Source organism: Colossoma macropomum, unplaced genomic scaffold (genome assembly GCF_904425465.1).
Source record: "Colossoma macropomum unplaced genomic scaffold, Colossoma_macropomum, whole genome shotgun sequence".
In the NCBI taxonomy this organism is placed as follows: Eukaryota; Metazoa; Chordata; class Actinopteri; order Characiformes; family Serrasalmidae; genus Colossoma; species Colossoma macropomum.
This window is the reverse complement of record NW_023494802.1, coordinates 38,775,583-38,790,582: the sequence shown is the minus strand read 5'-3', so window position 1 is coordinate 38,790,582 and position 15,000 is coordinate 38,775,583. Positions and strand designations below refer to the sequence as shown.

At 48.7% G+C, this 15,000-nt stretch overlaps 1 protein-coding gene across 1 annotated transcript in view; it reads right to left on the bottom strand.

Annotated features, from left to right (window-relative positions):
* Positions 1-15,000, bottom strand: part of camta2 (calmodulin binding transcription activator 2) — a 55,195-nt gene that overhangs the window by 28,489 nt on the left and 11,706 nt on the right. The window contains 11 exon segments of the mRNA XM_036591081.1: positions 2,265-2,399; positions 3,568-3,694; positions 4,571-6,418; positions 6,420-6,580; positions 10,135-10,260; positions 10,429-10,525; positions 10,527-10,580; positions 11,507-11,578; positions 12,141-12,276; positions 14,414-14,481; positions 14,788-14,891. Of these exon segments, the coding sequence (XP_036446974.1) occupies positions 2,265-2,399; positions 3,568-3,694; positions 4,571-6,418; positions 6,420-6,580; positions 10,135-10,260; positions 10,429-10,525; positions 10,527-10,580; positions 11,507-11,578; positions 12,141-12,276; positions 14,414-14,481; positions 14,788-14,891 (2,928 nt within the window).

Genomic DNA, 15,000 nt, shown 5'->3' with positions numbered 1-15,000 from the left:
GAGGTAAAGGATCAAAGCAGTAACAGGTTAACGAGATGACAGGCTAACCGTGTAAGTGCTGACAGAGATACATGGTTACGGAATGACGGGCTAACAGGCTAAAGAGGTAAAGGATCAAAGCAGTAACAGGTTAACAAGATGACAGGCTAACAGTGTAAGTGCTGACAGATGTACATGGTTACAGAATGACGGGCTAACAGGCTAAAGAGGTAAAGGATCAAAGCAGTAACAGGTTAACGAGATGACAGGCTAACAGTGTAAGTGCTGACAGATGTACATGGTTACGGAATGACGGGCTAACAGGCTAAAGAGGTAAAGGATCAAAGCAGTAACAGGTTAACGAGATGACAGGCTAACAGTGTAAGTGCTGACAGATGTACATGGTTACAGAATGACGGGCTAACAGGCTAAAGAGGTAAAGGATCAAAGCAGTAACAGGTTAACGAGATGACAGGCTAACCGTGTAAGTGCTGACAGATGTACATGGTTACGGAATGACGGGCTAACAGGCTAAAGAGGTAAAGGATCAAAGCAGTAACAGGTTAACGAGATGACAGGCTAACAGTATAAGTGCTGACAGATGTACATGGTTACAGAATGACGGGCTAACAGGCTAAAGAGGTAAAGGATCAAAGCAGTAACAGGTTAACGAGATGACAGGCTAACAGTATAAGTGCTGACAGATGTACATGGTTACAGAATGACGGGCTAACAGGCTAAAGAGGTAAAGGATCAAAGCAGTAACAGGTTAACGAGATGACAGGCTAACAGTGTAAGTGCTGACAGATGTACATGGTTACGGAATGACGGGCTAACAGGCTAAAGAGATAAAGCAGTGTCGGGTTTCTTATTTATATCACCACTGTTCATCTCTTAACCTCCACAGATCCAGGTCATGGGTATTTATGTGCTAACGGAGATGACAGAAGGACAGAAGGACAGAAGGACAGACGGACAGACGGACAGACGGACAGCTGAGCTGTGAGCACATTAAAGAGTGAAACAGGAACACAGTCGACTGTTTTTGTGTGTAAGAACTACATCAGGGAACCTTTACAGTGTGTTTTATACCGTATAGAGGTGATACAGTACACTCTCAGCAAAAAAGGTTCTATAGGGTTCTTTGGCTTGTAACAACAGCGGAACCCTTTGGGGTGCTATACAGAACCCTTTTCAAAAAGGTTTATAATAGAACCATCTACAACACATTCTCCACCAATCGGAAGAACCCCTTCACAATGCAAAGAACAATTTAATCAGTCATGCAAAGGGTTGTTTGAGTTCAATGTAGAACCATGTTCTTTACCAAAAAGCCCTTGGAGAACCGTCTAATTCAGTATGAGGATGATTTAACCAGGAGCTTAAACACAGCTGGAGGTTCTGCTCAGACTCTCATCGCTGTAGAAGAGCAGAGTGCAGAGTGTGTGTGTGTCATTGTGTGTGTGTGTGTGTCATGTGTGTGTGTGTGTGTGTGTCAGTGTGTGTGTGTGTGTGTGTGTGTGTGTGTCATTGTGTGTGTGTGTGTGTGTGTGTGTGTGTGTGTGTGTGTGTGTGTCGTGTGTGTGTGTGTTCTGGGCGCTGACAGTGGAAAACAGCTCCATCCCATCAATCACTGTGTGGGGAGGGGGAGCATTTTGGGAAATGTAATCCGGGACCCCGTCCCTCCATCCTGTCCGTCACCCAGAGCTCTTTAAAGGGCTCACATCACTGGAAACTGAGCTTTCTTCAGTAAAAGACACTGAATTAGCACCTGAAACTTGTTGTGATCTCACAACCCATTCAGCTACAGCAGTTTAGCTCCACCATTCAGCTACAGCAGTTTAGCTCCACCATTCAGCTACAGCAGTTTAGCTCCACCATTCAGCTACAGCAGTTTAGCTCCACCATTCAGCTACAGCAGTTTAGCTCCACCATTCAGTCTACAGCAGTTTAGCTCCACCATTCAGCTACAGCAGTTTAGCTCCACCATTCAGCTACAGCAGTTTAGCTCCACCATTCAGCTACAGCAGTTTAGCTCCACCATTCAGCTACAGCAGTTTAGCTCCACCATTCAGCTACAGCAGTTTAGCCCCACCCATTCAGTCTACAGCAGTTTAGAGGCAGCCAATCAGATTAGAGCTCATTTGCATGTATCAGTCTTACAGGCACAGTAAGAAGACCAGCCTGTGTAACTCTGAGGAGTGAAGAGAGATAAACGGAAAATAGCGATAAGTGAATAAAGAACTGGGAGAACCCAGACGTTCTGACTGAGTGACCACACTGACCGTCCAGTGAAAGCCAGTCGAGCTGAGAGCTCGGCAGAGACGCTGCGTTACGAGCACGGTACTCAAACAGAACAGACGAGGAGACAGCGTCCAGATCCTTCATCACACGGAGAGCCACCAGGCCAGCTTCATGAGCTGCAGAGAGAGAGAGAGAGAGAGAGAACAGAGAGAACAGAGAGAGGAGAGAGAGAGAGAGAGAGAACAGAGAGAACAGAGAGGAGAGAGAGAGAGAACAGAGAGAGAGAGAGAGAGAGAGAGAAGAGAGAGAGAAGAGAGAGAGCGACAGAGAGAGAGAACAGAGAGAGAGACAGAGAAAGAGAGAAAAGAGAGAGAGAACAGAGAGAGAACAGAGAGAGAGACAGAGAGAGAGAGAACAGACAGAGAGAGAGAGAGAGAGAGAGAACGGCGTTATAAGACAGAGCTCAGCGCCCTCCAGTGGACACACTGCACCGAGTTTCACACCAGCTGTACACTCACTTCACTTCACAGAGCTCGAAAAGCATTTCAGTTTAAAAAACTCACAATTATTGGCACCCTGGAGCTTTACAGCTGTGTGCAAAAGTTTGTGCGCCCCTGGTCAAATTCCATGTTTCTGATTTTTGATTTTTTGTTGTTAAAGTGTAACAAGGCATCTTTTCCTTCTGTGTATCCGCCCACAGATTGTTGTTTGGGGTTAGAACGGATTATGTTGCAGTGCATGCTGGGGACTGTAGTGCAGCTCAGGGTGAAACGGGCTGATAATAATATAAAATTAAAATAATTTTGCGGACCATGCGCTCTAGAGGGGACACACTTCATTTAATAAAAAATTACTCTGTATTTACTGAATTTAACAAACTGGGGTAAAACATAAATCACAAACGGTCGCCTGTGCAAAAGTTTTGTTTATATTTTATAGTTTATTTTTCTCTCAATATGCTGAACTCAAATAAATGTACTGGGGACAAACATAAAAAATAAAATGTCACACTTTATATTTCATGTTTTTTTGCGATTTGTTGAGTGCTACATGTTGACTTATTTTCACTGAGAAAACCAACAATGTTTAATTATGCATTTGATTGTATACAGGCCTGTATTACTTACTAATCAGTTTAACTCTCCTTTCTACAGCAGTAACTCAAACTGAAGGTTTCACAAGATAAAATCTGTATGATTTATATTTAATAGTGTCTGTTTATGTGTGTTACAGTTCAAAAAGGCACTACAACTGACTAACAGTACAGAATTCAATGAAAAAGTTTATTAATTTAAATGCCTAAAGTGACACCGCAGGTCTAAACAAGCTTATTCCCACACTCACCTGGGCAGTAGCAGCGCAGCACACCTGGCTGGATCAGCGAGGCAGGTACTGTACTCTGATCAAACATGCACGAGTACCGGCCACTCACTTCTGACCACGGGCCGGTTATCAGCACCTTCACCCCACCCTGAGAGAGGAGAGAGAGAGTTCACTCTCATATTAAAGCGGCAGGTCAACTTACCGCCCCCCCCACCCCAGGGGGTACAGGTCAACTTATACCCAACCGATTAGCATGGTGCTAAAAAAGCACAGCCTGTAGCTAAAGACAGCAGCAGGAGCTCTCAAAGCCTGGAGCTGTGTTTGGTCTCCATGATGACGTCAGCACGGACTGAATTTAGTTCAGTATCTATTCCAGAATATCAGCTCCTAACTTCATGATCTCATCATGAACTCCAGATAAGAAAACAGCATCACACAAACATCCTAACTAGACTGAATCCTAAATCCTGTCCTAACTTTAGGATGAACCCCAACAGGGTCCTCACTTCTGTTTAAGGTCCGTTTCTATGGTTTTTAGGCAGCTGAGTCAGCAGCATAGTTCACTACCAGCATAATGAGCTCCATTTATTCCTACTGTAAAACGCTGCTTTCACTGTGAGATGATTTTCTTTTCTAACTCTGCGTTTTAAAGATCTCAGACGCTGCAGACTCGATCTCCACCGCCCCTCTGATCACCTTCGTGTGTTAATGTTGATGAGGAAATATTACAGTGATGGTGGTGAATAATGAGGAGGCGGAGCTGAACGTGTGTCTGTTTATTAGGAGGAGTAACGTTAGCGCGCTCGGCTAAAGCGTTTGGGAAATGGAGACTGAAACTGGAGAGCGGCGACGCTCTGATAAATGTTTATGTATCAGCTGTGTGCATACGGTCGGTTGCTAGGTAACAGACAAGACATGTATAAACTTCTATTCCTTGTTAGCTACATTAACAGGTTTCGGCTGACTGGCTGCGTTTGTGGTGTCTGAATTATCACTTTAATGTATCGGTGGTGAAGCGCCTCACCTCTGGGTAAGACCACTCAGGGGAGAAGTCGGTGATGCTGGCCAGACGCGGGGTCTCTTCGGGTGGTCCGGAGTGTGTATGTGGCTGCGCGTGGGAGTGTGTGTGTGAGGGCGTGAGGAGCGAGTAGGGCAGGTAGGAGGTGGAGGGCATCGGCTGGGGCGGGACCATGTACCTGACCGGGAAGGCGGGCGGGGCCTGGGTGGGAGGAGTGCTCGTCTCCTCGGTGATGAGCTCAGATATGAGGTCGGGGAAAGTGGAGTCAAATGACAGCTCCGCCTCCTCGTCGCCAGGGTGGGCGGGGTCTGAGCTGTGGGCAGTGTCCATGGGCGTCTCGTCGGGTTCGAGCTCTTGGAGGATGGCGGCGTTGATGGGCGGAGACTGTTCCTCTTTCACTCGGACCGGACTGACGTTCCCGGCGTGTGTGTGTGCGTGCGAGTGTGTGTTAGCGTGCGTGTCGGAGTGTGTGAATAGGGCCGGCTGACTCAGGCTGTGCCGCAGACCTCGGACCGGCGGCCGCTGGGGGTGGGTCACCAGGAGGTCAGACTGAACCTCGTTAGGCCTGAACTCCGCCCTCTCTCCGTCAGCAGGCAGCTGATTGGTCTGTCGCTGTTTGGGCGAGAGCTGATTGGGTATAATTTGGTTAAGTTGGAGCTGACTGCCTGACAGCTGGCTCGCCTGCTGATTGGTCGACGAGTGCTGTGAAGGCAAAAGCTGATTGGCTTGTAGCTGGCTTAGTGACAGAAGACTGGGTGGGGCAGCGTTCTCCCTTCCAATCAGCAGGGCTTGTCCATCAGCATCTGGATACCGGGAGGCAGAGCTTTGGTGAGCCACGTCTAGCGGTGACGAAGCGCCCTGTTCGCCGAGGGCGGGGCTTAGCGGGCGGGTCAGCGAATCAAGGCCCAGGGAGGAGTCTAGGCACAGCGGGGGAAGGGAGGGGGCGGGGCATGAGGGTGAGAGAGAGAACGAGAGTGAGGGAGAGAGAGAGGACGAGCTGGGGGTGGAGGTGGGGGGAGAGAGAGAAGAGAGGGACGAGGGAGGAGACGTTGGGGAGAGAGAGAGGGCCAGAGAGGGAGGCTGAGGAGAGGAGGAAGGGGGCGGGGTCTGGCAGGATGGGGTGGAGTTATTCGCCTGATTAGGCGGGGTAAGGGAGGAGCCTCCATAGGTTTGGCCCTGTTTGGGGCTGTTGAGGAACGAGTCAGGGTCGAAGGGCAGTGGGGCAGAGGGAGAGGGGGCATGGCCGGCAACAGGGGCGGAGTCCGTCACTGGAGGAGGTGGAGCCATTAAGGCGGGAGACGGCGAGGGTGGGCGGAGCAAAGTGCCAGGCGCGTCTGAAATGATGCGATCCGTCAGCAGCAGTCCTCCTATCACGGGGCTTGGCAGGAGAGTAAGCGACAGAGTAGCCACGCCCTGATTAGGCGACACTGAGTGAGGGGGTGGGGCCGGGCTGGGAGGGGAGGCGGCAGTTGGAGGAGAGGGCGTGTCTGGTTTGGGCGGCACAGGTGATAGGACGATTCTTCCACCGGCATGTGTGAGTGACAGGTGGGTGGAGCCCAGCTCACCTTTAGACTCCTCCCCTCCCCGCCCCAGTGCTGTCGTCGTCATGACGATGACAGCATTCTGCGGCAAGGCCACGGTTGCCAGGCCGCTGCGCTGGTCGCTGTAGAAACCGTTTCCGTTGCTAAGGGCGATAGTTGCCGCACGCTGCGTTTGGGGCGGGCTGGAAGAGGATGAGGATGAGGAAGGGGAGGACATGTTCCCGTTGTCCGCGGCGACCGCCGGGCTGGAGCCTCCTGGCCTAACAGGAGGCGGCGCTCTCTCAGAGCCCACACCCCCAGATGAAGCCTCTCCCGACCCCAGCCTCTCTGCTGGCTCCGCCCCCTGAGCTCTCATTGGTGAGGTTCTGCACCTCGGTGAGGGCGGGGTAGGGGGAGGGGCGGCTCGGCAGTTTGGGGGAGATGATCCGATGTTTGGTGCTGTTACATCGGTGAGGAATGTTCACTCCAGGAGAACCTGCACACACACACACACACACACACACACAGACACACACACACACACACACACACACACACACATATACACACACACACACACACACACACACACACACAGACACACACACACACACACACACACACACACACAGACAAATACAAACGTGTATTAGTGTGTGTGTTAATTAGAACAGCAGTGCTCCAGATTAATGTGTCTCCATTTCACATTTGTGTGAATGTCACCTTGGTTGCAGAGGCAGGTGTGTGTGTGTTACCGTGGTTACAAAGGCAGGTGTGTGTGCATGGTTGAGGTGTGTGCTTGTGTTACCGTGGTTACAGAGGCAGAGGTGTGTGTGCGTGGTTGGGGTGTATGTGTGTTACCGTGCTTATGAAGGCAGGTGTGTGTGCATGGTTGTGGTGTGTTACTGTGGTTACAGAGGCAGGTGTGTGTGCATGTTACCGTGGTAACAGAAGCAGGTGTGTGTGCATGTTACCGTGGTAACAGAAGCAGGTGTGTGTGCATGTTACCGTGGTAACAGAAGCAGGTGTGTGTGCGTGGTTGGGGGTATACGTGTTATCGTGGTTACAGAGGCAGGTGTGTGCGTGGTTGGGAGGGTGTGTGTGTTACCGTGGATACAGAGGCAGGTGTGTGTGCATTACCGTGGTTACAGAGGCAGGTGTGTGTGCGTGGTTGGGGGGGTATGTGTGTTGCCGTGGTTACAGAGGCAGGTGTGTGTGCATTACCGTGGTTACCGAGACAGGTGTGTGCGCGTGGTTGGGGGGGTATGTGTGTTACCATGGTTACAGAGGCAGGTGTGTGTGCATTACCGGGGTTACAGAGGCAGGTTTGTGTACATTACTGTGGTTCGAGGCGGGTATGTGTGCGTTACCATGGTTACAGAGGCAGGTGTGTACGCATGGTTGTGGTGTGTTACCGTGGTTACAGAGGCAGGTGTGTGTGCATGTTACCGTGGTAACAGAAGCAGGTGTGTGTGCGTGGTTGGGGGTATACGTGTTATCGTGGTTACAGAGGCAGGTGTGTGCGTGGTTGGGAGGGTGTGTGTGTTACCGTGGATACAGAGGCAGGTGTGTGTGCATTACCGTGCTTATGAAGGCAGGTGTGTGTGCATGGTTGTGGTGTGTTACTGTGGTTACAGAGGCAGGTGTGTGTGCATGTTACCGTGGTAACAGAAGCAGGTGTGTGTGCGTGGTTGGGGGTATACGTGTTATCGTGGTTACAGAGGCAGGTGTGTGCGTGGTTGGGAGGGTGTGTGTGTTACCGTGGATACAGAGGCAGGTGTGTGTGCATTACCGTGGTTACAGAGGCAGGTGTGTGTGCGCGTGGTTGGGGGGGGTATGTGTGTTGCCGTGGTTACAGAGGCAGGTGTGTGTGCATTACCGTGGTTACCGAGACAGGTGTGTGCGCGTGGTTGGGGGGGTATGTGTGTTACCATGGTTACAGAGGCAGGTGTGTGTGCATTACCGGGGTTACAGAGGCAGGTTTGTGTACATTACTGTGGTTCGAGGCGGGTATGTGTGCGTTACCATGGTTACAGAGGCAGGTGTGTACGCATGGTTGTGGTGTGTTACCGTGGTTACAGAGGCAGGTGTGTGTGCGTGGTTGGGGAGGGTATGTGTGTTACCGTGGTTACAGAGGCAGGTGTGTGTGCATTACCGTGGTTACAGAGGCAGGTGTGTGTGCATGGTTGTGGGGTATGTGTGTTACCGTGTTACAGAGGCAGGTGCGTGTTTATTACCGTGGTAACAGAGGCAGGTGTGTGTACATGGTTGGGGGGGATGTGTTACCGTGTTACAGAGGCAGGTGTGTGTTTATTACCGTGGTTACAGAGGCAGGTGTGTGTGCATTACCATGGTTACAGAGGCAGGTGTGTGTGCATGGTTGGGGGGGTATGTGAGTTACCGTGTTACAGAGGCAGGTGTGTGTTTATTACCGTGGTTACAGAGGCAGGTGTGTGTGCATTACCATGGTTACAGAGGCAGGTGTGTGTGCATGGTTGGGGGGTATGTGAGTTACCGTGTTACAGAGGCAGGTGCGTGTTTATTACCGTGGTTACAGAGGCAGGTGTGTGTGCATGGTTGGGGGGGTATGTGTGTTACCATGGTTACAGAGGCAGGTGCGTGTTCATTATCGTGGTTACAGAGGCAGGTGTGTGTGTGGTTGGGGTGTGTGTTTGTGTGTGTTACCATGGTCACAGGGGCAGGTGTGTGTGCGTGGTTGGGGTGTGTGTGTGTGTTACCGTGGTTACAGAGGCAGGCGTGTGTGCGTGGTTGGAGTGTGTTACAGTGGTTACGGACGCAGGTGTGTGTGCGCGGTTGGGGCGTTTGTGTGTGTGAGTGCGTTACCATGGTTACAGAGGCAGGTGTGTGTGCGTGGTTGGGGTGTGTGAGTGCGTTACCATGGTTACAGAGGCAGGTGGGTGTGCATGGTTGGGGGGTGTGTGTGTGTGTGTGTGTGTGTGTGTGTGTGCGTTACCATGGTTACAGAGGCAGGTGTGTGTGCGTGGTTGGGGTGTGTGTGTGTGTGTGTGTGTGTGTGTGTGTGTGCGTTACCATGGTTACAGAGGCAGGTGTGTGTGCGTGGTTGAGGTGCGTGTGAGTGCGTTACCATGGTTACAGAGGCAGGTGTGTGTGTGTGTGTGGTTGGGGTGTGTGTGTGTGTGTGTGTGTGTGTGCGCGTTACCATGGTAACAGAGGCAGGTGTGTGTGTGTGGTTGAGGTGTGTGTGAGTGCGTTACCATGGTTACAGAGGCAGGTGTTTGTGCATGGTTGAGGTGTGTGTGAGTGCGTTACCATGGTTACAGAGGCAGGTGTGTGTGCATGGTTGAAGTGTGTGTGAGTGCGTTACCATGGTTACAGAGGCAGGTGTGTGTGCGTGGTTGGGGTGTGTGTGTGTGTGTGTGTGTGTGCATTACCATGGTTACAGAGGCAGGTGTGTGTGCGTGGTTGAGGTGCGTGTGAGTGCGTTACCATGGTTACAGAGGCAGGGTGTGTGTGTGTGTGGTGTGTGTGTGTGTGTGTGTGTGTGTGTGTGTGCGTGCGTTACCATGGTTACAGAGGCAGGTGTGTGTGCGTGGTTGAGGTGTGTGTGAGTGCGTTACCATGGTTACAGAGGCAGGTGTGTGTGCGTGGTTGGGGTGTGTGTGTGTGTGTGTGTGTGCATTACCATGGTTACAGAGGCAGGTGTGTGTGCGTGGTTGAGGTGCGTGTGAGTGCGTTACCATGGTTACAGAGGCAGGTGTGTGTGTGTGTGTGTGTGTGTGTGTGTGTGCGTTACCATGGTTACAGAGGCAGGTGTGTGTGTGTGGTTGAGGTGTGTGTGAGTGCGTTACCATGGTTACAGAGGCAGGTGTGTGTGCATTGTTGAGGTGTGTGTGAGTGTGTTACCATGGTTACAGAGGCAGGTGTGTGTGCATGGTTGAAGTGTGTGTGAGTGCGTTACCATGGTTACAGAGGCAGGTGTGTGTGCATGGTTGAGGTGTGTGTGAGTGCGTTACCATGGTTACAGAGGCAGGTGTGTGTGCATGGTTGAAGTGTGTGTGAGTGCGTTACCATGGTTACAGAGGCAGGTGTGTGTGCGTGGTTGGGGTTTGGTCTGTTGCGACTCCAGGATCTGCTGCACCAGCTGCTCTATAGAGAGCTCCGCCCCATTCCCACAGGACCACTTCATACTGTGGACTACACACACACACACACACAGTGTAAGTTCCTCTGGTTCTAGATAAAGCTCAGATTAAGTTCTTATCTCTGAGGGTTTAAGTTCTGATTGGTTAGTCACACATGAGTTCTGACTGGTGACTGAATATTGAGCTCTGATTGGTTACTGAGCTCTGATTGGTTACTCACACATGGGTTTGAGCTGTGAGATGAGCTCGTCGCGGCTCCAGCGGAGTCCGTCCCGGCGGTCAGTGACGGCACAAAGAACCGGCCCACACGCCTTTCCCACTGTCCTCCACACTCGGCACATTCAGATAGTGGACCAGTACGATGTCCGGGTTCTACACACACACACACACCACACACACACACACAGACAAGTCTCTCAGAAATGTCTTTCAGAGACGATATGAACAAACTCCAGTCCAGTCCAGCAGCCAGTCCACATTTCTTGTTTTCCAGTTAGGCTGTAAATCTCTGACTCAGAATGATTAGATTCATATAATTCCTTAAGAAAGAATCCATCATAAAAATCTGATTCAAAATAATTCAATCTGATTTGATTTTAACTATGTTGGAAACGATTAAGTGCATAACGAAATCTCAAGGTTTACGATTATTTGATTTGATTCAATTACATTCTGATTCTTTAAGAAACGATTCTGTTCATCAGAATCTCACATTTCGCCATAATTTGACCGAATTACGATTCTTTTGCAAATGATTCAGTAGATCATGAAATATAAAGAAATTCACAGTGATTTGATTCCATTCGAATCAGACTCTTTAGGAAGCGATCTTTGTGCATCCTAATATTTAAATTATGTCATGATTCAATTAGATTTGAGTAGAATACAATTCCTTATCAGTGATTGAGTGAATCTTGAAATCTCAGACTGTAGCATGATGTGGCTGAATTAGATTAGATTTCGATTCTTTGGGAAACGATTCAGTGCACTGTGAAACCTCAGATCCCACCATATTTCCATTCAATTCCAACATTTTGGTACAGTTCTGAAATTTTTTAAGTGGTCCGCAAGGTGGTCCTCCTGGGCTGGACTGAGACCCACCCCCCTCCCCCCAGGCGCTGAAGTTTCTACTAATTAATAGGAGCCCGTCATCACTGTATAAATCAGATCATACTGGTGTCTGACTTCAAGAGCTCTGATTCATCACTGCAGTTTCTGATGTTCACTCACTACATACAGCACAAACAACCATCTCTGCGTGTGATTGGACGAAGCCAGGTCATGTGATCTAAACTTACCTGCAGCAGCCAATAGCACCTCCTGTGGAATGTAGGGACAATAGAGGAATGGACATAACAACCGTACAGACACTGCGGGGAGAGAGAGAGAGAGAGAGAGAGAGAGAGAGAGAGAGAGAGAGAGAGGGAGAGGGAGAGAGAGAGAAGCAGTTTATGATCAGTACTGAGAAATAAGGTAGTTGTAATAGTAGAATATATTGAATTAAAGGGTCGATATCATGGAAAACTGACTTATTTTGGAAATAAAAGAGCTTGACGTGGTTTATAAACATTGACTCCATTATATCCAGCCCATACACAGAAACTAAGCTGCAGAAACAGCCTGTTTTGAATGAATTAGTTTTTATGACATCACAAAAACTGCCCATTCACATACAGCATATCAGCCTATTCAGCTCATAGCAGTTTAGCCCTGCCCATTTACGCTGAACTTAAAAGGAATGTTTAAGACTTTCTGAATGTAGCAGAATGCAGAGCAGCCAATCAGAACAGAGATCAATTACATATATCAGCCTTAAAGGCACAGTAACAACAACAGCCTGTTTAGTTCTGATGGATAAAGTTAACTACATAAACCATTAACTACATAGAACCGCCATAACGTCCCAAACATCAACAGAAGAGCGTGTTCTACCTCCGTGCCCTGCACCTTCAGCTTCATGTGATCCTCTCTTGTCGTCTTTCCGTCTTTCCTCTTCTTCCAGCAGTATCCATCCTTGCGGTACTGCACTTTCTTCCTGTTGTAGAGGAAGATCGAGCCGTTCTGCGGCCTGCGCACACAGGACAGAGGACAGAGGACACAGGACAGCGGACACAGGACAGAGGACACAGGACACGGACACAGGACAGAGTGAGGGTTAATACAGAGTTCATACAGAGGGAAACAGGAGTTTATCAGTGCTGGACGGGATGGTTAGAGCGAGGCCTTCAGGTCATGAATGGAAAAAAAACCCACATCTATGATGATGCTGGTTCACGATAGCGTGAGGCCAGTGCCCAGTGATGGAGTTACCATGGTGACAGCGTCCGGTGATGGTAAAGTGCCTTTACTGCCTTTTCATTTACTGTTTTATTTCATGCACACATGAATATGACTGAACCGTTAAACACACTGAGTGATGTGATACATTAACACCACGTTTACTGTAAATAATGTGGAGAGTACAGATGTTCTGTATATGCAGCTGAGCGAAAAGCTGCCCGTGTTAAAACCTTTACACACAAAACATGACTTATTCATGTGATTTATTCAGATTCTGATGATCTTGCATGCCAAACGGGATTTTCAGACCGTGAAAATGTGACATTATTCACACATTTTTCTCTTATTTTAATAAACTTCTGCTGGCATCATGAACTAACTGACCAATCACGGTCATCCAAGATGACCAATTGGCTGGAACTGGAATATTTTCACCAAAACTAAGGGATCAGAATCTTAAAGTCAGCTCAAACTGAGCTACAAACACTGAGTTACGTGTTGAAGAGTTTCAGCTTCTGAATGAAGTGATGAAGCTCTTCATGATAGTCGCTTCTCTAACATGAACAGAAGCCCAGCATCACGGTTTCTCCATTCTGTGAGGAGTGAAGGATCTTATTTGCGCTTGAAGACATTCAGGCCGTTTGCTCGCCTGGTTGGAGCTGCATCTCCAAACGTAGCTCAGACTCAGACTGAGTTCCACAGATCAGAGCTGTGAGTGAAAGAGCTCGTACAGTTTCAGCTCCTGAATGAGGTGGAGAAGCTCTCCGTTCTCCTCTCGCTTTTCCAAAGTGAGAACCATCCTGCACAGTCACAGTTGTGTTGTGTTTGGTGTGGAACAGCCTTCGCTGTGTTTAGAACACACTGTGAAATGTTTATTAAGTTTTAATACTTTATTCCTGCTCTTTTCAAAATGTTACGCTCTTGTTTACGGCTACAAATAAGAAAACTTAACTAGCACAGCTTCACATGGCTGCTGAACACTGAAGCAGGCTGAAGGTGTGAAAGTGTCCAGATGTGTTTACTGAGTATTTAGTAAATCTCAGAGGAAAGAAATACTCTAAATGAGATCTCCTCTTCTTCTCAGGTTCTTCTCCTGGACCTGGTTCAGTCCAGTTTGAGATCAGAGTGAGACTGAAGCCGTTTTCTCCTGTTTCTGAAATTCGGCTCCTGAGAAACAAAACTCAGATTTTCTCACTTTGATCAAAATGTGGAACACGTGGATTAACTCTTTAGTATCTGACTCAGTCTGGGCTGAATAATATCTCCCTACAGCTCTGTTCTAGATCACAGAACCCTCTCAGCGGTCTGTCAGTGCAGAAGGAGAACTCACGCTTTTCTCCTTCATCACCAGAACTTCTCACAATGAAACACTGATGTTAATCTCCTCTTTTCACCTGAGGAGGTTCAGGAGAAACAACTCAGAAATCATCATTTATACAATATTGAGATCTGCTTTATTTCTTTGAGACGTCTAACATTGTTAGGTAAGACATCTCTTCTCTGGGATGCCTCTAGATGCCTCTAGATGCCTGTAGAGAGAAGCGGTAGTAATCTACACTGTGTGCACACACGACAAGCGACACAGTTTTGTGTATCTGTGTACATCATTCAGAAATGAAGGAGGTGTTCGTGCTGAGAACGTCTCCTCCAGATTACGGGATTTTAATGGCAAGTATAAATCTGTGCACTCTGATATGACACTGCTTAAAATCAGCTGCAGGATGTGACTTTATTGAGGTCTCTGCTAAAACTCCCACAGGAGACACAGGCGAGATCACTGAGCTCTTTATCTCAGGAGAAACACCTGAGCAGCAGATCAGGCTTCAGGTAACATCTAACACTTCCATCTGACCTCACTGCTGTCCAGGAGACACTACAGAGACATTAAAGAGATATTTGATTACTCTCTCTGTGTTTCAACTCACCTGGTCTTGAGTGTGCAGGAGAGCCACTCTTCATGTCTGTCAAACGAGATCAGGTACGACGCAATCTCCTAAAACACAAACACAGGACTGAGGTCACGTCTCTACAGAACCCAATCACCACACGCCTTACGGTACATCACAAACTGTAACGTCCAGGCAGCCTGCTAGGCCTCGTCCGGCCGCGAGGAGAGCCACAACTGAGTAATGAATCTGACGGACACTTTGTCTCACTTCTGACGTTGTCTTACTGTCTGTGAAAGGCTTTTCTGCAGTTTAAGCTGAATCCTCACACCATTTACACAGAGCCTCATCTGAAGCCGTGATTGGTCAGAGGCTCATCTGCATACAGCAGCCTTCTGTGATAGCCGACGCACCTCATTGGTGTTCCAGCGCAGTCTCTCTTTGGGCAGAGTGCTCGTCCGGGGTAAACACTCCAACAGCTTATTGGGCAGAAACACCTTCATCTGGCGATTATTCTCTGCAACATAATCAATATCATTCCTCAGTCACCATCAAAAACATCTGTCAATCAGAAAAATTCTCCTCGATCACAATCACTAACATTCTCCAATCATAACCAGAGACAT